The sequence below is a fragment of the Macrosteles quadrilineatus genome, unplaced genomic scaffold (genome assembly GCF_028750875.1).
Source record: "Macrosteles quadrilineatus isolate MER2022 unplaced genomic scaffold, UCM_ALF_1.0 Scaffold_1__1_contigs__length_201487025, whole genome shotgun sequence".
Classification (NCBI taxonomy): Eukaryota; Metazoa; Arthropoda; class Insecta; order Hemiptera; family Cicadellidae; genus Macrosteles; species Macrosteles quadrilineatus.
The window spans coordinates 146,596,681-146,623,677 of NW_026542594.1; the positions used below are offsets into that span (position 1 = coordinate 146,596,681).

Consider the following 26,997-nt stretch of genomic DNA (forward strand, 5'->3'; position numbering starts at 1 on the left):
AGCCGAGCTGATTGTTCCCTGGCCTCATATAGAGCAGCCTCTAACCTGAGGCCACTGGACACACTGGCCTCTAGTCTGCGTACCAATGCAGTAGTCTGTCAACACAACAGTGACATTCAACAGTTAACCAAGATACTAAGGTAACTTCCTCCTGCAGCCGAGCTTTTTGTTTCCTGACCTCATATAGAGCACCTCTACCTGAAGCCACTGGACACCCTGGCCTCTAGTCTGCGTACCAATGCAGCAGTCTGTCAACACAACAGTGACATTCAACAGTTAACAAGATACTAATGTAACTTCCTCCTGCAGCCGAGCTGATTGTTCCGTGGCCTCATATAGAGCAGCCTCTAACCTGAGGCCACTGGACACACTGGCCTCTAGTCTGCGTACCAATGCAGCAGTCTGTCAACACAACAGTGACATTCAACAGTTAACCAAGATACTAAGGTAACTTCCTCCTGCAGCCGAGCTACCTCTACCTGAAGCCACTGGACACACTGGCCTCTAGTCTGCGTACCAATACAGCAGTCTGTCAACACAACAGTGACATTCAACAGTTAACCAAGATACTAATGTAACTTCCTCCTGCGGCCGAGCTGATTGTTCCCTGGCCTCATATAGAGCAGCCTCTAACCTGAGGCCACTGGACACACTGGCCTCTAGTCTGCATACCAATGCAGCAGTCTGTCAACACAACAGTGACATTCAACAGTTAACCAAGATACTAAGGTAACTTCCTCCTGCAGCCGAGCTGATTGTTTCCTGGCCTCATATAGAGCAGCCTCTAACCTGAAGCCACTGGACACACTGGCCTCTAGTCTGCGTACCAATGCAGCAGTCTGTCAACACAACAGTGACATTCAACAGTTAACCAAGATACTAAGGTAACTTCCTCCTGCAGCCGAGCTGATTGTTTCCTGACCTCATATAGAGCACCTCTACCTGAAGCCACTGGACACACTGGCCTCTAGTCTGCGTACCAATGCAGCAGTCTGTCAACACAACAGTGACATTCAACAGTTAGCCAAGATACTAAGGTAACTTCCTCCTGCAGCTGAGCTGATTGTTCCCTGGCCTCATATAGAGCAGCCTCTAACCTGAGGCCACTGGACACACTGGCCTCTAGTCTGCGTACCAATGCAGTAGTCTGTCAACACAACAGTGACATTCAACAGTTAACCAAGATACTAAGGTAACTTCCTCCTGCAGCCGAGCTTTTTGTTTCCTGACCTCATATAGAGCACCTCTACCTGAAGCCACTGGACACACTGGCCTCTAGTCTGCGTACCAATGCAGCAGTCTGTCAACACAACAGTGACATTCAACAGTTAACCAAGATACTAATGTAACTTCCTCCTGCAGCCGAGCTGATTGTTCCGTGGCCTCATATAGAGCAGCCTCTAACCTGAGGCCACTGGACACACTGGCCTCTAGTCTGCGTACCAATGCAGCAGTCTGTCAACACAACAGTGACATTCAACAGTTAACAAAAAAACTAAGGTAACTTCCTCCTGCAGCCGAGCTGATTGTTCCCTGGCCTCATATAGAGCAGCCTCTAACCTGAGGCCACTGGACACACTGGCCTCTAGTCTGCGTACCAATGCAGCAGTCTGTCAACACAACAGTGACATTCAACAGTTAACCAAGATACTAAGGTAACTTCCTCCTGCAGCCGAGCTGATTGTTCCCTGGCCTCATATAGAGCAGCCTCTAACCTGAAGCCACTGGACACACTGGCCTCTAGTCTGCGTACCAATGCAGCAGTCTGTCAACACAACAGTGACATTCAACAGTTAACCAATATACTAATGTAACTTCCTCCTGCAGCCGAGCTGATTGTTTCCTGACCTCATATAGAGCACCTCTACCTGAAGCCACTGGACACATTGGCCTCTAGTCTGCGTACCAATGCAGCAGTCTGTCAACACAACAGTGACATTCAACAGTTAACCAAGATACTAATGTAACTTCCTCCTGCAGCCGAGCTGATTGTTCCCTGGCCTCATATAGAGCAGGCTCTAACCTGAGGCCACTGGACACACTGGCCTCTAGTCTGCTTACCAATGCAGCAGTCTGTCAACACAACAGTGACATTCAACAGTTAACCAAGATACTAAGGTAACTTCCTCCTGCAGCCGAGCTGATTGTTTCCTGACCTCATATAGAGCACCTCTACCTGAAGCCACTGGACACACTGGCCTCTAGTCTGCGTACCAATGCAGCAGTCTGTCAACACATTAGTGACATTCAACAGTTAACCAAGATACTAAGGTAACTTCCTCCTGCAGCCGAGCTGATTGTTTCCTGGCCTCATATAGAGCACCTCTACCTGAAGCCACTGGACACACTGGCCTCTAGTTTGCGTACCAATGCAGCAGTCTGTCAACACAACAGTGACATTCAACAGTTAGCCAAGATACTAAGGTAACTTCCTCCTGCAGCTGAGCTGATTGTTCCCTGGCCTCATATAGAGCAGCCTCTAACCTGAGGCCACTGGACACACTGGCCTCTAGTCTGCGTACCAATGCAGTAGTCTGTCAACACAACAGTGACATTCAACAGTTAACCAAGATACTAAGGTAACTTCCTCCTGCAGCCGAGCTTTTTGTTTCCTGACCTCATATAGAGCACCTCTACCTGAAGCCACTGGACACCCTGGCCTCTAGTCTGCGTACCAATGCAGCAGTCTGTCAACACAACAGTGACATTCAACAGTTAACCAAGATACTAATGTAACTTCCTCCTGCAGCCGAGCTGATTGTTCCGTGGCCTCATATAGAGCAGCCTCTAACCTGAGGCCACTGGACACACTGGCCTCTAGTCTGCGTACCAATGCAGTCTGTCAACACAACAGTGACATTAAACAGTTAACAAAAAAACTAAGGTAACTTCCTCCTGCAGCCGAGCTGATTGTTCCCTGGCCTCATATAGAGCAGCCTCTAACCTGAGGCCACTGGACACACTGGCCTCTAGTCTGCGTACCAATGCAGCAGTCTGTCAACACATTAGTGACATTCAACAGTTAACCAAGATACTAAGGTAACTTCCTCCTGCAGCCGAGCTGATTGTTTCCTGGCCTCATATAGAGCAGCCTCTAACCTGAAGCTACTGGACACACTGGCCTCTAGTCTGCGTACCAATGCAGCAGTCTGTCAACACAACAGTGACATTCAACAGTTAACCAAGATACTAAGGTAACTTCCTCCTGCAGCCGAGCTGATTGTTTCCTGACCTCATATAGAGCACCTCTACCTGAAGCCACTGGACACACTGGCCTCTAGTCTGCGTACCAATGCAGCAGTCTGTCAACACAACAGTGACATTCAACAGTTAGCCAAGATACTAAGGTAACTTCCTCCTGGAGCTGAGCTGATTGTTCCCTGGCCTCATATAGAGCAGCCTCTAACCTGAGGCCACTGGACACACTGGCCTCTAGTCTGCGTACCAATGCAGCAGTCTGTCAACACAACAGTGACATTCAACAGTTAACCAAGATACTAAGGTAACTTCCTCCTGCAGCCGAGCTGATTGTTTCCTGACCTCATATAGAGCAGCCTCTAACCAGAGGCCACTGGACACACTGGCCTCTAGTCTGCGTACCAATGCAGCAGTCTGTCAACACAACAGTGACATTCAACAGTTAACCAAGATACTAAGGTAACTTCCTCCTGCAGCCGAGCTGATTGTTTCCTGACCTCATATAGAGCACCTCTACCTGAAGCCACTGGACACACTGGCCTCTAGTCTGTGTACCAATGCAGCAGTCTGTCAACACAACAGTGACATTCAACAGTTAACCAAGATACTAAGGTAACTTCCTCCTGCAGCCGAGCTGATTGTTTCCTGACCTCATATAGAGCAGCCTCTAACCTGAGGCCACTGGACACACTGGCCTCTAGTCTGCGTACCAATGCAGCAGTCTGTCAACACAACAGTGACATTCAACAGGTAACCAAGATACTAAGGTAACTTCCTCCTGCAGCCGAGCTGATTGTTTCCTGACCTCATATAGAGCACCTCTACCTGAAGCCACTGGACACACTGGCCTCTAGTCTGCGTACCAATGCAGCAGTCTGTCAACACAACAGTGACATTCAACAGTTAACCAAGATACTAAGGTAACTTCCTCCTGCAGCCGAGCTGATTGTTTCCTGACCTCATATAGAGCACCTCTACCTGAAGCCACTGGACACACTGGCCTCTAGTCTGCGTACCAATACAGCAGTCTGTCAACACAACAGTGACATTCAACAGTTAACCAAGATACTAATGTAACTTCCTCCTGCGGCCGAGCTGATTGTTCCCTGGCCTCATATAGAGCAGCCTCTAACCTGAGGCCACTGGACACACTGGCCTCTAGTCTGCATACCAATGCAGCAGTCTGTCAACACAACAGTGACATTCAACAGTTAACCAAGATACTAAGGTAACTTCCTCCTGCAGCCGAGCTGATTGTTTCCTGGCCTCATATTGAGCAGCCTCTAACCTGAGGCCACTGGACACACTGGCCTCTAGTCTGCGTACCAATGCAGTAGTCTGTCAACACAACAGTGACATTCAACAGTTAACCAAGATACTAAGGTAACTTCCTCCTGCAGCCGAGCTTTTTGTTTCCTGACCTCATATAGAGCACCTCTACCTGAAGCCACTGGACACACTGGCCTCTAGTCTGCGTACCAATGCAGCAGTCTGTCAACACAACAGTGACATTCAACAGTTAACCAAGATACTAATGTAACTTCCTCCTGCAGCCGAGCTGATTGTTCCGTGGCCTCATATAGAGCAGCCTCTAACCTGAGGCCACTGGACACACTGGCCTCTAGTCTGCGTACCAATGCAGCAGTCTGTCAACACAACAGTGACATTCAACAGTTAACAAAAAAACTAAGGTAACTTCCTCCTGCAGCCGAGCTGATTGTTCCCTGGCCTCATATAGAGCAGCCTCTAACCTGAGGCCACTGGACACACTGGCCTCTAGTCTGCGTACCAATGCAGCAGTCTGTCAACACAACAGTGACATTCAACAGTTAACCAAGATACTAAGGTAACTTCCTCCTGCAGCCGAGCTGATTGTTCCCTGGCCTCATATAGAGCAGCCTCTAACCTGAAGCCACTGGACACACTGGCCTCTAGTCTGCGTACCAATGCAGCAGTCTGTCAACACAACAGTGACATTCAACAGTTAACCAATATACTAATGTAACTTCCTCCTGCAGCCGAGCTGATTGTTTCCTGACCTCATATAGAGCACCTCTACCTGAAGCCACTGGACACATTGGCCTCTAGTCTGCGTACCAATGCAGCAGTCTGTCAACACAACAGTGACATTCAACAGTTAACCAAGATACTAATGTAACTTCCTCCTGCAGCCGAGCTGATTGTTCCCTGGCCTCATATAGAGCAGGCTCTAACCTGAGGCCACTGGACACACTGGCCTCTAGTCTGCTTACCAATGCAGCAGTCTGTCAACACAACAGTGACATTCAACAGTTAACCAAGATACTAAGGTAACTTCCTCCTGCAGCCGAGCTGATTGTTTCCTGACCTCATATAGAGCACCTCTACCTGAAGCCACTGGACACACTGGCCTCTAGTCTGCGTACCAATGCAGCAGTCTGTCAACACAACAGTGACATTCAACAGTTAACCAAGATACTAAGGTAACTTCCTCCTGCAGCCGAGCTGATTGTTTCCGGACCTCATATAGAGCACCTCTACCTGAAGCCACTGGACACACTGGCCTCTAGTCTGCGTACCAATGCAGCAGTCTGTCAACACAACAGTGACATTCAACAGTTAACCAAGATACTAATGTAACTTCCTCCTGCAGCCGAGCTGATTGTTCCCTGGCCTCATATAGAGCAGCCTCTAACCTGAGGCCACTGGACACACTGGCCTCTAGTCTGCGTACCAATGCAGCAGTCTGTCAACACAACAGTGACATTCAACAGTTAACCAAGATACTAAGGTAACTTCCTCCTGCAGCCGAGCTGATTGTTTCCTGACCTCATATAGAGCAGCCTCTAACCTGAGGCCACTGGACACACTGGCCTCTAGTCTGCGTACCAATGCAGCAGTCTGTCAACACAACAGTGACATTCAACAGGTAACCAAGATACTAAGGTAACTTCCTCCTGCAGCCGAGCTGATTGTTTCCTGACCTCATATAGAGCACCTCTACCTGAAGCCACTGGACACACTGGCCTCTAGTCTGCGTACCAATGCAGCAGTCTGTCAACACAACAGTGACATTCAACAGTTAACCAAGATACTAAGGTAACTTCCTCCTGCAGCCGAGCTGATTGTTTCCTGACCTCATATAGAGCACCTCTACCTGAAGCCACTGGACACACTGGCCTCTAGTCTGCGTACCAATACAGCAGTCTGTCAACACAACAGTGACATTCAACAGTTAACCAAGATACTAAGGTAACTTCCTCCTGCAGCCGAGCTGATTGTTTCCTGACCTCATATAGAGCACCTCTACCTGAAGCCACTGGACACACTGGCCTCTAGTCTGCGTACCAATGCAGCAGTCTGTCAACACAACAGTGACATTCAACAGTTAACCAAGATACTAAGGTAACTTCCTCCTGCAGCCGAGCTGATTGTTTCCTGACCTCATATAGAGCACCTCTACCTGAAGCCACTGGACACACTGGCCTCTAGTCTGCGTACCAATACAGCAGTCTGTCAACACAACAGTGACATTCAACAGTTAACCAAGATACTAATGTAACTTCCTCCTGCGGCCGAGCTGATTGTTCCCTGGCCTCATATAGAGCAGCCTCTAACCTGAGGCCACTGGACACACTGGCCTCTAGTCTGCATACCAATGCAGCAGTCTGTCAACACAACAGTGACATTCAACAGTTAACCAAGATACTAAGGTAACTTCCTCCTGCAGCCGAGCTGATTGTTTCCTGGCCTCATATTGAGCAGCCTCTAACCTGAGGCCACTGGACACACTGGCCTCTAGTCTGCGTACCAATGCAGTAGTCTGTCAACACAACAGTGACATTCAACAGTTAACCAAGATACTAAGGTAACTTCCTCCTGCAGCCGAGCTTTTTGTTTCCTGACCTCATATAGAGCACCTCTACCTGAAGCCACTGGACACACTGGCCTCTAGTCTGCGTACCAATGCAGCAGTCTGTCAACACAACAGTGACATTCAACAGTTAACCAAGATACTAATGTAACTTCCTCCTGCAGCCGAGCTGATTGTTCCGTGGCCTCATATAGAGCAGCCTCTAACCTGAGGCCACTGGACACACTGGCCTCTAGTCTGCGTACCAATGCAGCAGTCTGTCAACACAACAGTGACATTCAACAGTTAACAAAAAAACTAAGGTAACTTCCTCCTGCAGCCGAGCTGATTGTTCCCTGGCCTCATATAGAGCAGCCTCTAACCTGAGGCCACTGGACACACTGGCCTCTAGTCTGCGTACCAATGCAGCAGTCTGTCAACACAACAGTGACATTCAACAGTTAACCAAGATACTAAGGTAACTTCCTCCTGCAGCCGAGCTGATTGTTCCCTGGCCTCATATAGAGCAGCCTCTAACCTGAAGCCACTGGACACACTGGCCTCTAGTCTGCGTACCAATGCAGCAGTCTGTCAACACAACAGTGACATTCAACAGTTAACCAATATACTAATGTAACTTCCTCCTGCAGCCGAGCTGATTGTTTCCTGACCTCATATAGAGCACCTCTACCTGAAGCCACTGGACACATTGGCCTCTAGTCTGCGTACCAATGCAGCAGTCTGTCAACACAACAGTGACATTCAACAGTTAACCAAGATACTAATGTAACTTCCTCCTGCAGCCGAGCTGATTGTTCCCTGGCCTCATATAGAGCAGGCTCTAACCTGAGGCCACTGGACACACTGGCCTCTAGTCTGCTTACCAATGCAGCAGTCTGTCAACACAACAGTGACATTCAACAGTTAACCAAGATACTAAGGTAACTTCCTCCTGCAGCCGAGCTGATTGTTTCCTGACCTCATATAGAGCACCTCTACCTGAAGCCACTGGACACACTGGCCTCTAGTCTGCGTACCAATGCAGCAGTCTGTCAACACAACAGTGACATTCAACAGTTAACCAAGATACTAAGGTAACTTCCTCCTGCAGCCGAGCTGATTGTTTCCGGACCTCATATAGAGCACCTCTACCTGAAGCCACTGGACACACTGGCCTCTAGTCTGCGTACCAATGCAGCAGTCTGTCAACACAACAGTGACATTCAACAGTTAACCAAGATACTAATGTAACTTCCTCCTGCAGCCGAGCTGATTGTTCCCTGGCCTCATATAGAGCAGCCTCTAACCTGAGGCCACTGGACACACTGGCCTCTAGTCTGCGTACCAATGCAGCAGTCTGTCAACACAACAGTGACATTCAACAGTTAACTAAGATACTAAGGTAACTTCCTCCTGCAGCCGAGCTGATTGTTTCCTGACCTCATATAGAGCACCTCTACCTGAAGCCACTGGACACACTGGCCTCTAGTCTGCGTACCAATACAGCAGTCTGTCAACACAACAGTGACATTCAACAGTTAACCAAGATACTAATGTAACTTCCTCCTGCGGCCGAGCTGATTGTTCCCTGGCCTCATATAGAGCAGCCTCTAACCTGAGGCCACTGGACACACTGGCCTCTAGTCTGCATACCAATGCAGCAGTCTGTCAACACAACAGTGACATTCAACAGTTAACCAAGATACTAAGGTTACTTCCTCCTGCAGCTGAGCTGATTGTTTCCTGGCCTCATATAGAGCAGCCTCTAACCTGAAGCCACTGGACACACTAGCCTCTAGTCTGCGTACCAATGCAGCAGTCTGTCAACACATTAGTGACATTCAACAGTTAACCAAGATACTAAGGTAACTTCCTCCTGCAGCCGAGCTGATTGTTTCCTGGCCTCATATAGAGCACCTCTACCTGAAGCCACTGGACACACTGGCCTCTAGACTGCGTACCAATGCAGCAGTCTGTCAACACAACAGTGACATTCAACAGTTAACCAAGATACTAAGGTTACTTCCTCCTGCAGCTGAGCTGATTGTTTCCTGGCCTCATATAGAGCAGCCTCTAACCTGAAGCCACTGGACACACTAGCCTCTAGTCTGCGTACCAATGCAGCAGTCTGTCAACACATTAGTGACATTCAACAGTTAACCAAGATACTAAGGTAACTTCCTCCTGCAGCCGAGCTGATTGTTTCCTGGCCTCATATAGAGCACCTCTACCTGAAGCCACTGGACACACTGGCCTCTAGTTTGCGTACCAATGCAGCAGTCTGTCAACACAACAGTGACATTCAACAGTTAGCCAAGATACTAAGGTAACTTCCTCCTGCAGCTGAGCTGATTGTTCCCTGGCCTCATATAGAGCAGCCTCTAACCTGAGGCCACTGGACACACTGGCCTCTAGTCTGCGTACCAATGCAGTAGTCTGTCAACACAACAGTGACATTCAACAGTTAACCAAGATACTAAGGTAACTTCCTCCTGCAGCCGAGCTTTTTGTTTCCTGACCTCATATAGAGCACCTCTACCTGAAGCCACTGGACACCCTGGCCTCTAGTCTGCGTACCAATGCAGCAGTCTGTCAACACAACAGTGACATTCAACAGTTAACCAAGATACTAATGTAACTTCCTCCTGCAGCCGAGCTGATTGTTCCGTGGCCTCATATAGAGCAGCCTCTAACCTGAGGCCACTGGACACACTGGCCTCTAGTCTGCGTACCAATGCAGTCTGTCAACACAACAGTGACATTAAACAGTTAACAAAAAAACTAAGGTAACTTCCTCCTGCAGCCGAGCTGATTGTTCCCTGGCCTCATATAGAGCAGCCTCTAACCTGAGGCCACTGGACACACTGGCCTCTAGTCTGCGTACCAATGCAGCAGTCTGTCAACACATTAGTGACATTCAACAGTTAACCAAGATACTAAGGTAACTTCCTCCTGCAGCCGAGCTGATTGTTTCCTGGCCTCATATAGAGCAGCCTCTAACCTGAAGCTACTGGACACACTGGCCTCTAGTCTGCGTACCAATGCAGCAGTCTGTCAACACAACAGTGACATTCAACAGTTAACCAAGATACTAAGGTAACTTCCTCCTGCAGCCGAGCTGATTGTTTCCTGACCTCATATAGAGCACCTCTACCTGAAGCCACTGGACACACTGGCCTCTAGTCTGCGTACCAATGCAGCAGTCTGTCAACACAACAGTGACATTCAACAGTTAGCCAAGATACTAAGGTAACTTCCTCCTGGAGCTGAGCTGATTGTTCCCTGGCCTCATATAGAGCAGCCTCTAACCTGAGGCCACTGGACACACTGGCCTCTAGTCTGCGTACCAATGCAGCAGTCTGTCAACACAACAGTGACATTCAACAGTTAACCAAGATACTAAGGTAACTTCCTCCTGCAGCCGAGCTGATTGTTTCCTGACCTCATATAGAGCAGCCTCTAACCAGAGGCCACTGGACACACTGGCCTCTAGTCTGCGTACCAATGCAGCAGTCTGTCAACACAACAGTGACATTCAACAGTTAACCAAGATACTAAGGTAACTTCCTCCTGCAGCCGAGCTGATTGTTTCCTGACCTCATATAGAGCACCTCTACCTGAAGCCACTGGACACACTGGCCTCTAGTCTGTGTACCAATGCAGCAGTCTGTCAACACAACAGTGACATTCAACAGTTAACCAAGATACTAAGGTAACTTCCTCCTGCAGCCGAGCTGATTGTTTCCTGACCTCATATAGAGCAGCCTCTAACCTGAGGCCACTGGACACACTGGCCTCTAGTCTGCGTACCAATGCAGCAGTCTGTCAACACAACAGTGACATTCAACAGGTAACCAAGATACTAAGGTAACTTCCTCCTGCAGCCGAGCTGATTGTTTCCTGACCTCATATAGAGCACCTCTACCTGAAGCCACTGGACACACTGGCCTCTAGTCTGCGTACCAATGCAGCAGTCTGTCAACACAACAGTGACATTCAACAGTTAACCAAGATACTAATGTAACTTCCTCCTGCAGCCGAGCTGATTGTTCCCTGGCCTCATATAGAGCAGCCTCTAACCTGAGGCCACTGGACACACTGGCCTCTAGTCTGCGTACCAATGCAGCAGTCTGTCAACACAACAGTGACATTCAACAGTTAACCAAGATACTAAGGTAACTTCCTCCTGCAGCCGAGCTACCTCTACCTGAAGCCACTGGACACACTGGCCTCTAGTCTGCGTACCAATACAGCAGTCTGTCAACACAACAGTGACATTCAACAGTTAACCAAGATACTAATGTAACTTCCTCCTGCGGCCGAGCTGATTGTTCCCTGGCCTCATATAGAGCAGCCTCTAACCTGAGGCCACTGGACACACTGGCCTCTAGTCTGCATACCAATGCAGCAGTCTGTCAACACAACAGTGACATTCAACAGTTAACCAAGATACTAAGGTAACTTCCTCCTGCAGCCGAGCTGATTGTTTCCTGGCCTCATATAGAGCAGCCTCTAACCTGAAGCCACTGGACACACTGGCCTCTAGTCTGCGTACCAATGCAGCAGTCTGTCAACACAACAGTGACATTCAACAGTTAACCAAGATACTAAGGTAACTTCCTCCTGCAGCCGAGCTGATTGTTTCCTGACCTCATATAGAGCACCTCTACCTGAAGCCACTGGACACACTGGCCTCTAGTCTGCGTACCAATGCAGCAGTCTGTCAACACAACAGTGACATTCAACAGTTAGCCAAGATACTAAGGTAACTTCCTCCTGCAGCTGAGCTGATTGTTCCCTGGCCTCATATAGAGCAGCCTCTAACCTGAGGCCACTGGACACACTGGCCTCTAGTCTGCGTACCAATGCAGTAGTCTGTCAACACAACAGTGACATTCAACAGTTAACCAAGATACTAAGGTAACTTCCTCCTGCAGCCGAGCTTTTTGTTTCCTGACCTCATATAGAGCACCTCTACCTGAAGCCACTGGACACACTGGCCTCTAGTCTGCGTACCAATGCAGCAGTCTGTCAACACAACAGTGACATTCAACAGTTAACCAAGATACTAATGTAACTTCCTCCTGCAGCCGAGCTGATTGTTCCGTGGCCTCATATAGAGCAGCCTCTAACCTGAGGCCACTGGACACACTGGCCTCTAGTCTGCGTACCAATGCAGCAGTCTGTCAACACAACAGTGACATTCAACAGTTAACAAAAAAACTAAGGTAACTTCCTCCTGCAGCCGAGCTGATTGTTCCCTGGCCTCATATAGAGCAGCCTCTAACCTGAGGCCACTGGACACACTGGCCTCTAGTCTGCGTACCAATGCAGCAGTCTGTCAACACAACAGTGACATTCAACAGTTAACCAAGATACTAAGGTAACTTCCTCCTGCAGCCGAGCTGATTGTTCCCTGGCCTCATATAGAGCAGCCTCTAACCTGAAGCCACTGGACACACTGGCCTCTAGTCTGCGTACCAATGCAGCAGTCTGTCAACACAACAGTGACATTCAACAGTTAACCAATATACTAATGTAACTTCCTCCTGCAGCCGAGCTGATTGTTTCCTGACCTCATATAGAGCACCTCTACCTGAAGCCACTGGACACATTGGCCTCTAGTCTGCGTACCAATGCAGCAGTCTGTCAACACAACAGTGACATTCAACAGTTAACCAAGATACTAATGTAACTTCCTCCTGCAGCCGAGCTGATTGTTCCCTGGCCTCATATAGAGCAGGCTCTAACCTGAGGCCACTGGACACACTGGCCTCTAGTCTGCTTACCAATGCAGCAGTCTGTCAACACAACAGTGACATTCAACAGTTAACCAAGATACTAAGGTAACTTCCTCCTGCAGCCGAGCTGATTGTTTCCTGACCTCATATAGAGCACCTCTACCTGAAGCCACTGGACACACTGGCCTCTAGTCTGCGTACCAATGCAGCAGTCTGTCAACACATTAGTGACATTCAACAGTTAACCAAGATACTAAGGTAACTTCCTCCTGCAGCCGAGCTGATTGTTTCCTGGCCTCATATAGAGCACCTCTACCTGAAGCCACTGGACACACTGGCCTCTAGTTTGCGTACCAATGCAGCAGTCTGTCAACACAACAGTGACATTCAACAGTTAGCCAAGATACTAAGGTAACTTCCTCCTGCAGCTGAGCTGATTGTTCCCTGGCCTCATATAGAGCAGCCTCTAACCTGAGGCCACTGGACACACTGGCCTCTAGTCTGCGTACCAATGCAGTAGTCTGTCAACACAACAGTGACATTCAACAGTTAACCAAGATACTAAGGTAACTTCCTCCTGCAGCCGAGCTTTTTGTTTCCTGACCTCATATAGAGCACCTCTACCTGAAGCCACTGGACACCCTGGCCTCTAGTCTGCGTACCAATGCCTGTCTGTCAACAATGTCTGTCAACACAACAGTGACATTCAACAGTTAACCAAGATACTAATGTAACTTCCTCCTGCAGCCGAGCTGATTGTTCCGTGGCCTCATATAGAGCAGCCTCTAACCTGAGGCCACTGGACACACTGGCCTCTAGTCTGCGTACCAATGCAGTCTGTCAACACAACAGTGACATTAAACAGTTAACAAAAAAACTAAGGTAACTTCCTCCTGCAGCCGAGCTGATTGTTCCCTGGCCTCATATAGAGCAGCCTCTAACCTGAGGCCACTGGACACACTGGCCTCTAGTCTGCGTACCAATGCAGCAGTCTGTCAACACATTAGTGACATTCAACAGTTAACCAAGATACTAAGGTAACTTCCTCCTGCAGCCGAGCTGATTGTTTCCTGGCCTCATATAGAGCAGCCTCTAACCTGAAGCTACTGGACACACTGGCCTCTAGTCTGCGTACCAATGCAGCAGTCTGTCAACACAACAGTGACATTCAACAGTTAACCAAGATACTAAGGTAACTTCCTCCTGCAGCCGAGCTGATTGTTTCCTGACCTCATATAGAGCACCTCTACCTGAAGCCACTGGACACACTGGCCTCTAGTCTGCGTACCAATGCAGCAGTCTGTCAACACAACAGTGACATTCAACAGTTAGCCAAGATACTAAGGTAACTTCCTCCTGGAGCTGAGCTGATTGTTCCCTGGCCTCATATAGAGCAGCCTCTAACCTGAGGCCACTGGACACACTGGCCTCTAGTCTGCGTACCAATGCAGCAGTCTGTCAACACAACAGTGACATTCAACAGTTAACCAAGATACTAAGGTAACTTCCTCCTGCAGCCGAGCTGATTGTTTCCTGACCTCATATAGAGCAGCCTCTAACCAGAGGCCACTGGACACACTGGCCTCTAGTCTGCGTACCAATGCAGCAGTCTGTCAACACAACAGTGACATTCAACAGTTAACCAAGATACTAAGGTAACTTCCTCCTGCAGCCGAGCTGATTGTTTCCTGACCTCATATAGAGCACCTCTACCTGAAGCCACTGGACACACTGGCCTCTAGTCTGTGTACCAATGCAGCAGTCTGTCAACACAACAGTGACATTCAACAGTTAACCAAGATACTAAGGTAACTTCCTCCTGCAGCCGAGCTGATTGTTTCCTGACCTCATATAGAGCACCTCTACCTGAAGCCACTGAACACACTGGCCTCTAGTCTGCGTACCAATGCAGCAGTCTGTCAACACAACAGTGACATTCAACAGGTAACCAAGATACTAAGGTAACTTCCTCCTGCAGCCGAGCTGATTGTTTCCTGACCTCATATAGAGCACCTCTACCTGAAGCCACTGGACACACTGGCCTCTAGTCTGCGTACCAATGCAGCAGTCTGTCAACACAACAGTGACATTCAACAGTTAACCAAGATACTAATGTAACTTCCTCCTGCAGCCGAGCTGATTGTTCCCTGGCCTCATATAGAGCAGCCTCTAACCTGAGGCCACTGGACACACTGGCCTCTAGTCTGCGTACCAATGCAGCAGTCTGTCAACACAACAGTGACATTCAACAGTTAACCAAGATACTAAGGTAACTTCCTCCTGCAGCCGAGCTGATTGTTTCCTGACCTCATATAGAGCACCTCTACCTGAAGCCACTGGACACACTGGCCTCTAGTCTGCGTACCAATACAGCAGTCTGTCAACACAACAGTGACATTCAACAGTTAACCAAGATACTAATGTAACTTCCTCCTGCGGCCGAGCTGATTGTTCCCTGGCCTCATATAGAGCAGCCTCTAACCTGAGGCCACTGGACACACTGGCCTCTAGTCTGCATACCAATGCAGCAGTCTGTCAACACAACAGTGACATTCAACAGTTAACCAAGATACTAAGGTAACTTCCTCCTGCAGCCGAGCTGATTGTTTCCTGACCTCATATAGAGCAGCCTCTAACCTGAGGCCACTGGACACACTGGCCTCTAGTCTGCGTACCAATGCAGCAGTCTGTCAACACAACAGTGACATTCAACAGTTAACCAAGATACTAAGGTAACTTCCTCCTGCAGCCGAGCTGATTGTTTCCTGACCTCATATAGAGCACCTCTACCTGAAGCCACTGGACACACTGGCCTCTAGTCTGTGTACCAATGCAGCAGTCTGTCAACACAACAGTGACATTCAACAGTTAACCAAGATACTAAGGTAACTTCCTCCTGCAGCCGAGCTGATTGTTTCCTGACCTCATTTAGAGCAGCCTCTAACCTGAGGCCACTGGACACACTGGCCTCTAGTCTGCGTACCAATGCAGCAGTCTGTCAACACAACAGTGACATTCAACAGTTAACCAAGATACTCAGGTAACTTCCTCCTGCAGCCGAGCTGATTGTTTCCTGGCCTCATATAGAGCAGCCTCTAACCTGAGGCCACTGGACACACTGGCCTCTAGTCTGCGTACCAGTGCAGCAGTCTGTCAACACAACAGTGACATTCAACAGTTAACCAAGATACTAAGGTAACTTCCTCCTGCAGCCGAGCTGATTGTTTCCTGACCTCATATAGAGCACCTCTACCTGAAGCCACTGGACACACTGGCCTCTAGTCTGTGTACCAATGCAGCAGTCTGTCAACACAACAGTGACATTCAACAGTTAACCAAGATACTAAGGTAACTTCCTCCTGCAGCCGAGCTGATTGTTTCCTGACCTCATATAGAGCAGCCTCTAACCTGAGGCCACTGGACACACTGGCCTCTAGTCTGCGTACCAATGCAGCAGTCTGTCAACACAACAGTGACATTCAACAGGTAACCAAGATACTAAGGTAACTTCCTCTTGCAGCCGAGCTGATTGTTTCCTGACCTCATATAGAGCACCTCTACCTGAAGCCACTGGACACACTGGCCTCTAGTCTGCATACCAATGCAGAGTTTTGTCTGTCAACACAACAGTAACATTCAACAGTTTACCAAGATAGTAAGTAAACTGTTGCAGTTTTCTTGTATGTTCTTGGTATATTTTGATTAAATGTATTTATTTCAGGCTAAACTATTACCAATTTATTAAAAAACTAATTGGGACCGAACACTGATTTGATCAGCTAATTGTGTGGATTAGCCAAAATAATTTTAATAATTTAGAATGAAGCAATTAACAGATTTGTAGTGCTATGAACTTGTTATATGCATTAGCACCTCAATTATCAGTGGAGGGGATCAACTGTGCCCTCTAAAATTACTTTTCATAACCTTACTGAGAACATTTTTCATATTGTTTCTACATAAATATTTGTTTCAGCCCATTCATTATACATGGGATTAAAGACAGATATGCACTGGCTTCATTATTGTTTTTTTTTTCGTCATAGGTAACCCGTTGAATGCATGGATCAAAGAAAACCAAAGAAAGAATAAAAGAACAAGGATTAAGTGAATGTTGGAACCTGTGTTCGGACTAGCGGGACTCAAGTGAACAGTACTATATTATAGTATGATTCTATAAAAAAAAGTATTTTATAGTTAAGTTCACCTCAGTCATTAAAGCGACAGATTTGCTTTGTAGTTCACTGTTTTCTGAAATCAGCTGATTTATTCTGTCTCTAAAGTACAGCTTTACTGCTTCTTCCCGAGATTCCACCTCTCTTGGTAGATTCACAGGTATGTCTAATGACCCAATCTGAAACAAATCCCAATTATAGAGGATGACCATGACTGATGATACCAATACTGCTAAAAAAGATTGCATTTCACAACGTCCAGTGGTATAGTTCAATGTCGCATTGTGCAAAATAACATTTTTGAGCTGTTTCACAACGTCCAAATGTCACCATGACCAAGTACAGTAACTGCAATAAACATAGACTTTCTACAAGCTCTGGACGTCATGAGATTGGTTGTTGTGAAACAGCACACATTACACTCTTAAAAAAGCAGCTGATTCACCACGTCCAAGGCCGCTGCCAGTTGCTCAACGTCCAATAGCTAAGCGCTGTCTCACGACATCCAAGGAGCTTACATTACTGTCTGTAGTACATACTAACCTAACCTAACTTAACCTTATCTAGCCTTGCTCCATATGCATTAGCTCTGGACGTTGTGCAACAAGGCTTGACATCGTGCAACTGGCAGCGGCTTTGGACGTTGTGCTACTGCCATGTTTGGAAGTTCGAGTCATCAAAAGAGATTTTTTCATCCCTTGGTGAGCAATTACATACAATTTTGGATAAAATTCATAATTTAACTAACTATAACAATCTATGAATTAAATCATTCATAAAAAGTACAAACACTGTTTTCCAATTATAAATTATAATTTAAATATTATTAAGACTATTTTTGTAATTATTTTTTCACATCTTATGAATACAACAATTTAATCTAAGATCTATATATAAATAATAAACGGTCTCAGCATTCTGACACATACTTTCTCCCATAAGCTCGTCAAAAACCTTTATCATGGGTAAGCGCCCAAGCAGTGGGAGTAAACATGATATTTTATAGGTAAAAATCACAAAATTTGCAATTCCATAACTCAAGAACAAGTGCATCCAATTGGATGATTTTTTGTTGTTGTGTTCCTTAGTGCCAGGGGAAGGGTTTTATATCAGGAAATTTAACTGACCAAAAAATTACAACTAATAAATCTTATCCTCACCATGTTAGTGACAGTACTGTTGACTAGACTGGGATATTCATCATCCTTGACTATCTCTTTCATTTCCTGCAAGATACATTTTTAGATTAAAACCTTAAAAAAATATACTTCTTGGAATCAAATTATGTATATTTTAAATAATATAATAAAGTAATAAGTAAAAAAATAATTAAACTTGTTGAGGAGACACAAATTAGATTTCTGCATAAATTTAAAAATATTCTGTGTTGTAAACTTCTAGTAAGATACACTTTATAGCGATTCAGTTTAAATCTTCTGGTAGTAGAACTCAGGTTAGGTGATTACCATAGTAACCACAAATGTACCAAGACATATCTTGGCTTGTTATAAGAAAAAAAGAACCTGGCTGACGGCCCTTCCGGCCAATGCCTAAAGTGTTTCTTTTGGCAGATGCCCTGCGTGGTATCTGGAAATTTAAATAAAAGCAGCAATAAAGCACTATTTCATTCATTCATATAAGAAAAAGAGATAATAATTTCATTAGGAACAAAATTAATGTAAATTGCAATTGAAATATTTTACTTGACATTTACAATACCCTAACCAACTTCAATTTTGGATCCTGCACTCAGAGGTGTGCAAGCGGCTCCACATTTTTATGTTAATGTTGCTCTACAACTAACATCTGACACCAATACAGTAGAGTACCGCTATTACAAAATAACTGGGAGTGAACCCTCTTAGGATTAGGATGAATTAAGTATTATAGGGTGTCTAGTTTATTTCCATTATGAAATTCAAGACTAATTCCAGACTTTTCAAGACTAATTCCAGATTTTTCAAGACTAGTTTTTTCCACAATTAGTGGGTGTTGATACCAAAATGTATCGATTCTCGATTCTTGATACCGATACAAATTTTTATAGCTTTTTCTAACAAAATTTTCTAAATAATACTACACCAACTCTTTGTCTTTGTCATAAAGTAGTATTATGATAATGTGGTGTTTTCAAGTAAAGAAATAATGCAGCAATAACAAATTCTAACTAGCAAATTTGGTTTTTTTTAAGATATTCTGCATACCGTACGTTTAGACATCATCATTGACTGCAGCGGCTACAGAAACGTGATCGTCGTCATCCGCAATCACGGCAAAATCATGAACATTTCCCGCGGCCGTGTATACATCATCGTCGTCTCCCGCGGTCACGGAAACTTCATCGTCATCTCCCGCGGTCACGGAAACGTCATCGTCGTCTCCCGCGGTCACGGAAACGTCATCGTCGTCTCCCGCGGTCAAGGAAACGTCATCGTCGTCTCCCGCGGTCACGGAAACGTCATCGTCATCTCCCGCGGTCACGGAAACGTCATCGTCATCTCCCGCGGTCACGGAAACGTCATCGCCGTCGTCCTCGATCGCGGCAAAATCATGAACATTTCCCGCGGCCGTGTAGACATCATCGTCGACTCCCGCGGTCACGGAAACGTCATCGTCATCTCCTGCGGTCTCGGAAACGTCATCATCATCTCCCGCGGTCACGGAAACGTCATCGCCGTCGTCCTCGATCGCGGCAAAATCATGAACTTTCCCCGCGGCCGTGTAGACATCATCGTCGTCTCCCGCGGTCACGGAAACGTCATCGTAGTCGTCCGGGATAGCGGCAAAATCATGAACATTTCCCGCGGCCGTGTAGACATCATCGTCGTCTCCCGCGGTGACGGAAACGTCATTGTCGTCGTCCGGGATCGCGGCAAAATCATGAACATTTCCCGCGGCTGTTTAGACATCACCGTCATCTCCCGCGGTCACAGAAACGTTATCGTCGACGTCCGCGATCACGGCAAAATCATGAACATTTCCCGCGGCCGTGTAGACATCATCGTCGTCTCCCGCGGTCACGGAAACTTCATCGTCATCTCCCGCGGTCACGGAAACGTCATCGTCGTCGTCGGCGATCGCGACAAAATTATGAACATTTCCCGTGGCCGAGCAGATATCATCGTCGTCTCCCGCGGTCACGGAAACGTCATCGTCGTCTCCCGCGGTCACGGAAACGTCATCGTCGTCTCCCGCGGTCACGGAAACGTCATCGTCATCTCCCGCGGTCACGGAAACGTCATCGTCATCTCCCGCGGTCACGGAAACGTCATCGCCGTCGTCCTCGATCGCGGCAAAATCATGAACATTTCCCGCGGCCGTGTAGACATCATCGTCGACTCCCGCGGTCACGGAAACGTCATCGTCATCTCCTGCGGTCTCGGAAACGTCATCATCATCTCCCGCGGTCACGGAAACGTCATCGCCGTCGTCCTCGATCGCGGCAAAATCATGAACTTTCCCCGCGGCCGTGTAGACATCATCGTCGTCTCCCGCGGTCACGGAAACGTCATCGTAGTCGTCCGGGGTAGCGGCAAAATCATGAACATTTCCCGCGGCCGTGTAGACATCATCGTCGTCTCCCGCGGTCACGGAAACTTCATCGTCATCTCCCGCGGTCACGGAAACGTCATCGTAGTCGTCCGGGATAGCGGCAAAATCATGAACATTTCCCGCGGCCGTGTAGACATCATCGTCGTCTCCCGCGGTCACGGAAACGTCATCGCCGTCGTCCTCGATCGCGGCAAAATCATGAACATTTCCCGCGGCCTTGTAGACATCATCGTCGTCTCCCGCGGTGACGGAAACGTCATTGTCGTCGTCCGGGATCGCGGCAAAATCATGAACATTTCCCGCGGCTGTTTAGACATCATCGTCGTCTCCCGCGGTCACGGAAACGTCATCGTAGTCGTCCGGGATAGCGGCAAAATCATGAACATTTCCCGCGGCCGTGTAGACATCATCGTCGTCTCCCGCGGTCACGGAAACGTCATCGCCGTCGTCCTCGATCGCGGCAAAATCATGAACATTTCCCGCGGCCTTGTAGACATCATCGTCGTCTCCCGCGGTGACGGAAACGTCATTGTCGTCGTCCGGGATCGCGGCAAAATCATGAACATTTCCCGCGGCTGTTTAGACATCATCGTCGTCTCCCGCGGTCACGGAAACTTCATCGTCATCTCCCGCGGTCACGGAAACGTCATCGTCGTCGTCGGCGATCGCGACAAAATTATGAACATTTCCCGCGGCCGAGCAGATATCATCGTCGTCTCCCGCGGTCACAGAAACGTCATCGTTGTCTGCCGCGGCTACGGTAACGTTATCGTCGTCCCCAGCGGTCACGGAAAGGTCATCGTCGTCGTCCACTATCGCGGCAAAATCATGAACATTTCCCGCGGCGTGTAGACATCATCATCGTCTCCCGCGGTCACGGAAACGTCATCGTCGTCGTCGGCGATCGCGACAAAATTACGAACATTTCCCGCGGCCGAGCAGATATCATCGTCGTCTCCCGCGGTCACGGAAACGTCATCGTCGTCTCCCGCGGTCACGGAAACGTCATCGTCGTCTCCCGCGGTCACGGAAACGTCATCGTCATCTCCCGCGGTCACGGAAACGTCATCGTCATCTCCCGCGGTCACGGAAACGTCATCGCCGTCGTCCTCGATCGCGGCAAAATCATGAACATTTCCCGCGGCCGTGTAGACATCATCGTCGACTCCCGCGGTCACGGAAACGTCATCGTCATCTCCTGCGGTCTCGGAAACGTCATTATCATCTCCCGCGGTCACGGAAACGTCATCGCCGTCGTCCTCGATCGCGGCAAAATCATGAACTTTCCCCGCGGCCGTGTAGACATCATCGTCGTCTCCCGCGGTCACGGAAACGTCATCGTAGTCGTCCGGGATAGCGGCAAAATCATGAACATTTCCCGCGGCCGTGTAGACATCATCGTCGTCTCCCGCGGTCACGGAAACGTCATCGCCGTCGTCCTCGATCGCGGCAAAATCATGAACATTTCCCGCGGCCTTGTAGACATCATCGTCGTCTCCCGCGGTGACGGAAACGTCATTGTCGTCGTCCGGGATCGCGGCAAAATCATGAACATTTCCCGCGGCTGTTTAGACATCACCGTCATCTCCCGCGGTCACAGAAACGTTATCGTCGACGTCCGCGATCACGGCAAAATCATGAACATTTCCCGCGGCCGTGTAGACATCATCGTCGTCTCCCGCGGTCACGGAAACTTCATCGTCATCTCCCGCGGTCACGGAAACGTCATCGTCGTCGTCGGCGATCGCGACAAAATTATGAACATTTCCCGCGGCCGAGCAGATATCATCGTCGTCTCCCGCGGTCACAGAAACGTCATCGTCGTCTGCCGCGGCTACGGTAACGTTATCGTCGTCCCCAGCGGTCACGGAAAGGTCATCGTCGTCGTCCACTATCGCGGCAAAATCATGAACATTTCCCGCGGCGTGTAGACATCATCATCGTCTCCCGCGGTCACGGAAACGTCATCGTCGTCGTCGGCGATCGCGACAAAATCATGAACATTTCCCGCGGCCGTGTAGACATCATCGTCGTCTCCCGCGGTCACGGAAACGTCATCGTCGTCTCCCGCGGTCACGGAAACGTCATCATCGTCTCCCGCGGTCACGGAAACGTCATCGTCGTCGTCGGCGATCGCGACAAAATTATGAACATTTCCCGCGGCCGAGCAGATATCATCGTCGTCTCCCGCGGTCACGGAAACGTCATCGTCGTCTCCCGCGGTCACAGAAACGTCATCGTCGTCTGCCGCGGCTACGGTAACGTTATCGTCGTCCCCAGCGGTCACGGAAAGGTCATCGTCGTCGTCCACTATCGCGGCAAAATCATGAACATTTCCCGCGGCGTGTAGACATCATCATCGTCTCCCGCGGTCACGGAAACGTCATCGTCGTCGTCGGCGATCGCGACAAAATTATGAACATTTCCCGCGGCCGAGCAGATATCATCGTCGTCTCCCGCGGTCACGGAAACGTCATCGTCGTCTCCCGCGGTCACGGAAACTTCATCGTCATCTTCCGCGGTCACGGAAACGTCATCGTCGTCGTCGGCGATCGCGACAAAATTATGAACATTTCCCGCGGCCGAGCAGATATCATCGTCGTCTCCCGCGGTCACAGAAACGTCATCGTCGTCTGCCGCGGCTACGGTAACGTTATCGTCGTCCCCAGCGGTCACGGAAAGGTCATCGTCGTCGTCCACTATCGCGGCAAAATCATGAACATTTCCCGCGGCGTGTAGACATCATCATCGTCTCCCGCGGTCACGGAAACGTCATCGTCGTCGTCGGCGATCGCGACAAAATCATGAACATTTCCCGCGGCCGTGTAGACATCATCGTCGTCTCCCGCGGTCACGGAAACTTCATCGTCATCTCCCGCGGTCACGGAAACGTCATCGTCGTCGTCGGCGATCGCGACAAAATTATGAACATTTCCCGCGGCCGAGCAGATATCATCGTCGTCTCCCGCGGTCACAGAAACGTCATCGTCGTCTGCCGCGGCTACGGTAACGTTATCGTCGTCCCCAGCGGTCACGGAAACGTCATCGTCGTCTCCCGCGGTCACGGAAACGTCATCGTCGTCTCCCGCGGTCACGGAAACGTCATCGTCATCTCCCGCGGTCACGGAAACGTCATCGTCATCTCCCGCGGTCACGGAAACGTCATCGCCGTCGTCCTCGATCGCGGCAAAATCATGAACATTTCCCGCGGCCGTGTAGACATCATCGTCGACTCCCGCGGTCACGGAAACGTCATCGTCATCTCCTGCGGTCTCGGAAACGTCATCATCATCTCCCGCGGTCACGGAAACGTCATCGCCGTCGTCCTCGATCGCGGCAAAATCATGAACTTTCCCCGCGGCCGTGTAGACATCATCGTCGTCTCCCGCGGTCACGGAAACGTCATCGTAGTCGTCCGGGATAGCGGCAAAATCATGAACATTTCCCGCGGCCGTGTAGACATCATCGTCGTCTCCCGCGGTCACGGAAACGTCATCGTCGTCTCCCGCGGTCACGGAAACGTCATCGTCATCTCCCGCGGTCACGGAAACGTCATCGTCATCTCCCGCGGTCACGGAAACGTCATCGCCGTCGTCCTCGATCGCGGCAAAATCATGAACATTTCCCGCGGCCGTGTAGACATCATCGTCGACTCCCGCGGTCACGGAAACGTCATCGTCATCTCCTGCGGTCTCGGAAACGTCATCATCATCTCCCGCGGTCACGGAAACGTCATCGCCGTCGTCCTCGATCGCGGCAAAATCATGAACTTTCCCCGCGGCCGTGTAGACATCATCGTCGTCTCCCGCGGTCACGGAAACGTCATCGCCGTCGTCCTCGATCGCGGCAAAATCATGAACATTTCCCGCGGCCTTGTAGACATCATCGTCGTCTCCCGCGGTGACGGAAACGTCATTGTCGTCGTCCGGGATCGCGGCAAAATCATGAACATTTCCCGCGGCTGTTTAGACATCACCGTCATCTCCCGCGGTCACAGAAACGTTATCGTCGACGTCCGCGATCACGGCAAAATCATGAACATTTCCCGCGGCCGTGTAGACATCATCGTCGTCTCCCGCGGTCACGGAAACTTCATCGTCATCTCCCGCGGTCACGGAAACGTCATCGTCGTCGTCGGCGATCGCGACAAAATTATGAACATTTCCCGCGGCCGAGCAGATATCATCGTCGTCTCCCGCGGTCACGGAATCGTCATCGTCATCTTCCGCGGTCACAGAAACGTCATCGTCGCCTGCCGCGGCTACGGTAACGTTATCGTCGTCCCCAGCGGTCACGGAAAGGTCATCGTCATCTCCCGTGGTTTCGGAAACGTCATCGTCGTCGTCCACTATCGCGGCAAAATCATGAACATTTCCCGCGGCGTGTAGACATCATCATCGTCTCCCGCGGTCACGGAAACGTCATCGTCGTCGTCCGCGATCGCGACAAAATCATGAACATTTCCCGAGGCCGGGAGGACAATCATCATTGGATTGCACGGTTACGTAAACGGAAGACGACAATCGCGGCAAAATCATAAAAATTCCCGACTTTGAAATCAAATTTAAGACTAAATCCCGACTTTTCAAGACCATTTTGAAATTCAATACTAATTCCCGACTTTCCCGATTTTCCCGACTACTAGACACCCTGGTATTAGCTGATTTATTTTAGTTTTTTTTTTATTTCGCTAAGTTGTTGTTTTTACAATCACATTAAGAGTGTGCAAAGATGCACTGCCAACAATTCTGCTGCGATCGCGGGTGATTCAAATGGTCAATGATGATGTCTCGGCGAACGCGGATCGCCGTGACCACGGAAGGGGTTCTCAAATCCAGGTTAGCTTTGATCTAACGTTTTGAAAACAAAAATTCAGTTCAAAATAGGGGGACTTTCAAAATAGTAGAGTTCGGATTGGGGGGACTCTATTGTACTCATACCTTCTGATATCGTAGTTGCAATAGCTGCAGCTCCTGTCTCCACATGTCTCTCTGCTGCTCTGCCACTACCAGTTGATGTCTGTTTTCCTCCAACTGTTGTAATAAAGCCTGCCTCAACTGACTACTGTTTGCAGCCTCCTCATGATCCTTCAGAGCTTGACTGTATGGTATTGACGGAGCTTCATCCTGAAAAATAAAATACAGCCATAAAAAATATGTTCAAATACTGTTAAATAAATGGGTCTGGTGTTGCTGTTCCTTAAGACAGCCACATTTTTGCATGCAAAATAATAAATCCAAATTTTGCGAGAAATAGTATACTACATTACTAGTTCTGAAAATAGGTGTTTACCGGACAAGTGTGGTCGACGTACGATATTTTACGCCATACTACTTAGCTAACGTAAAAAAATATAAAAAAACTACAAATTACCACCTATTAAAGGACTAACAATCACCACTCATAACCTCTAGGAGTCTTTTAATTAAGATACCTAGTTGATAATTTTTATAGTCTTACAAATAAAATATACCATAGTTAAAAAATAATTCACTTCTATCCCCCTCAATAAATTGCTCACATGAGTATTTATGGCAGGCATAAATAATAATATAAAAAGAAAATACCCAGCGAGTTTTAAATAGTCATCTTAATATGCCTCTAATATACTCCTAAAATATCAAAGCATTGTTAGGCCCAAGTCTTACAATATTCTACGGTGCAGATCCAATTGCTAGGTATATTTCTCCCCAAAGTCTAAATTTAATAACATTACATATTACATGTAAGGCTAAGTCTCACTGTGTGTATGGCATTGATGTAGTGGACACCCCTTCTCCTCATATCAGTCACAGCGGGGTGGGGAGGCTGCATCGTGTCGGCTACCTTCCATAACTCTTGAAGACACTTGGCAATCTGAAGTGAGGACCAACATTTAGTTGATAGAAAATAATTATTAAATGTTTCATAGTAGGGGGGCAATTTTGGGAATGTCTTTAATAAAAATACAGTTTTAGCTTATTTTTAGACTTCAAAGTGCTGATATGTTGTGCGTACTCCCCCCCCCCCCCCCAAAGTTGGTCACGGGACACTCATTTTAATGTGTTTTTAAAAATTCACTTGCACATTTTGATCTTTTACTAAAATAGTAGTAAATCTTCCTTATCCTTAATTTAATAACCCTCCCCCTCCTTCCTTCCAGTGTTGAAAGGAAAAGGTCTATACAAAAGGTTTATACAAAATACAATGATTTTTTTTCTTCACAAAATCGCTAAAACTTAAAAACATTATTTTATTTACAAATTTTTTTGAATGAAAAATTATTTTTGGACGCGTTGCAGAAAGTCAACAGTCCCGGAAGGTCAAATAATTTATACCTGTGCCGCTAGGTCAAAAACTACAATGTTTGCAGTGTCTGTAGATCAAAAATCCCAGAAAGTCAAATAGTACATTCCGGGCTAAAAGTTTAGTCTATGTTAAAGCAATTGACTTATTGGGAATTTGACTTAATGCAACAGCAGTTTTAATATAACGAAATAAGATCAAATATAAGTTCAGT

General features: G+C 48.1%; 1 protein-coding gene across 1 annotated transcript in view; it reads right to left on the reverse strand.

The window, feature by feature from the left end:
- LOC129001341 (protein phosphatase 1 regulatory subunit 21) overlaps positions 1-26,997 on the reverse strand; it is a 50,076-nt gene that overhangs the window by 3,130 nt on the left and 19,949 nt on the right. The window contains exons 11-17 of the mRNA XM_054428621.1: positions 26,241-26,354; positions 25,439-25,624; positions 18,107-18,172; positions 16,979-17,125; positions 16,371-16,386; positions 13,396-13,456; positions 9,054-9,138 (exon numbers count right to left, since the gene is read on the reverse strand). Of these exons, the coding sequence (XP_054284596.1) occupies positions 9,054-9,138; positions 13,396-13,456; positions 16,371-16,386; positions 16,979-17,125; positions 18,107-18,172; positions 25,439-25,624; positions 26,241-26,354 (675 nt within the window). The remainder of the gene's footprint in view (positions 1-9,053; positions 9,139-13,395; positions 13,457-16,370; positions 16,387-16,978; positions 17,126-18,106; positions 18,173-25,438; positions 25,625-26,240; positions 26,355-26,997) is intronic.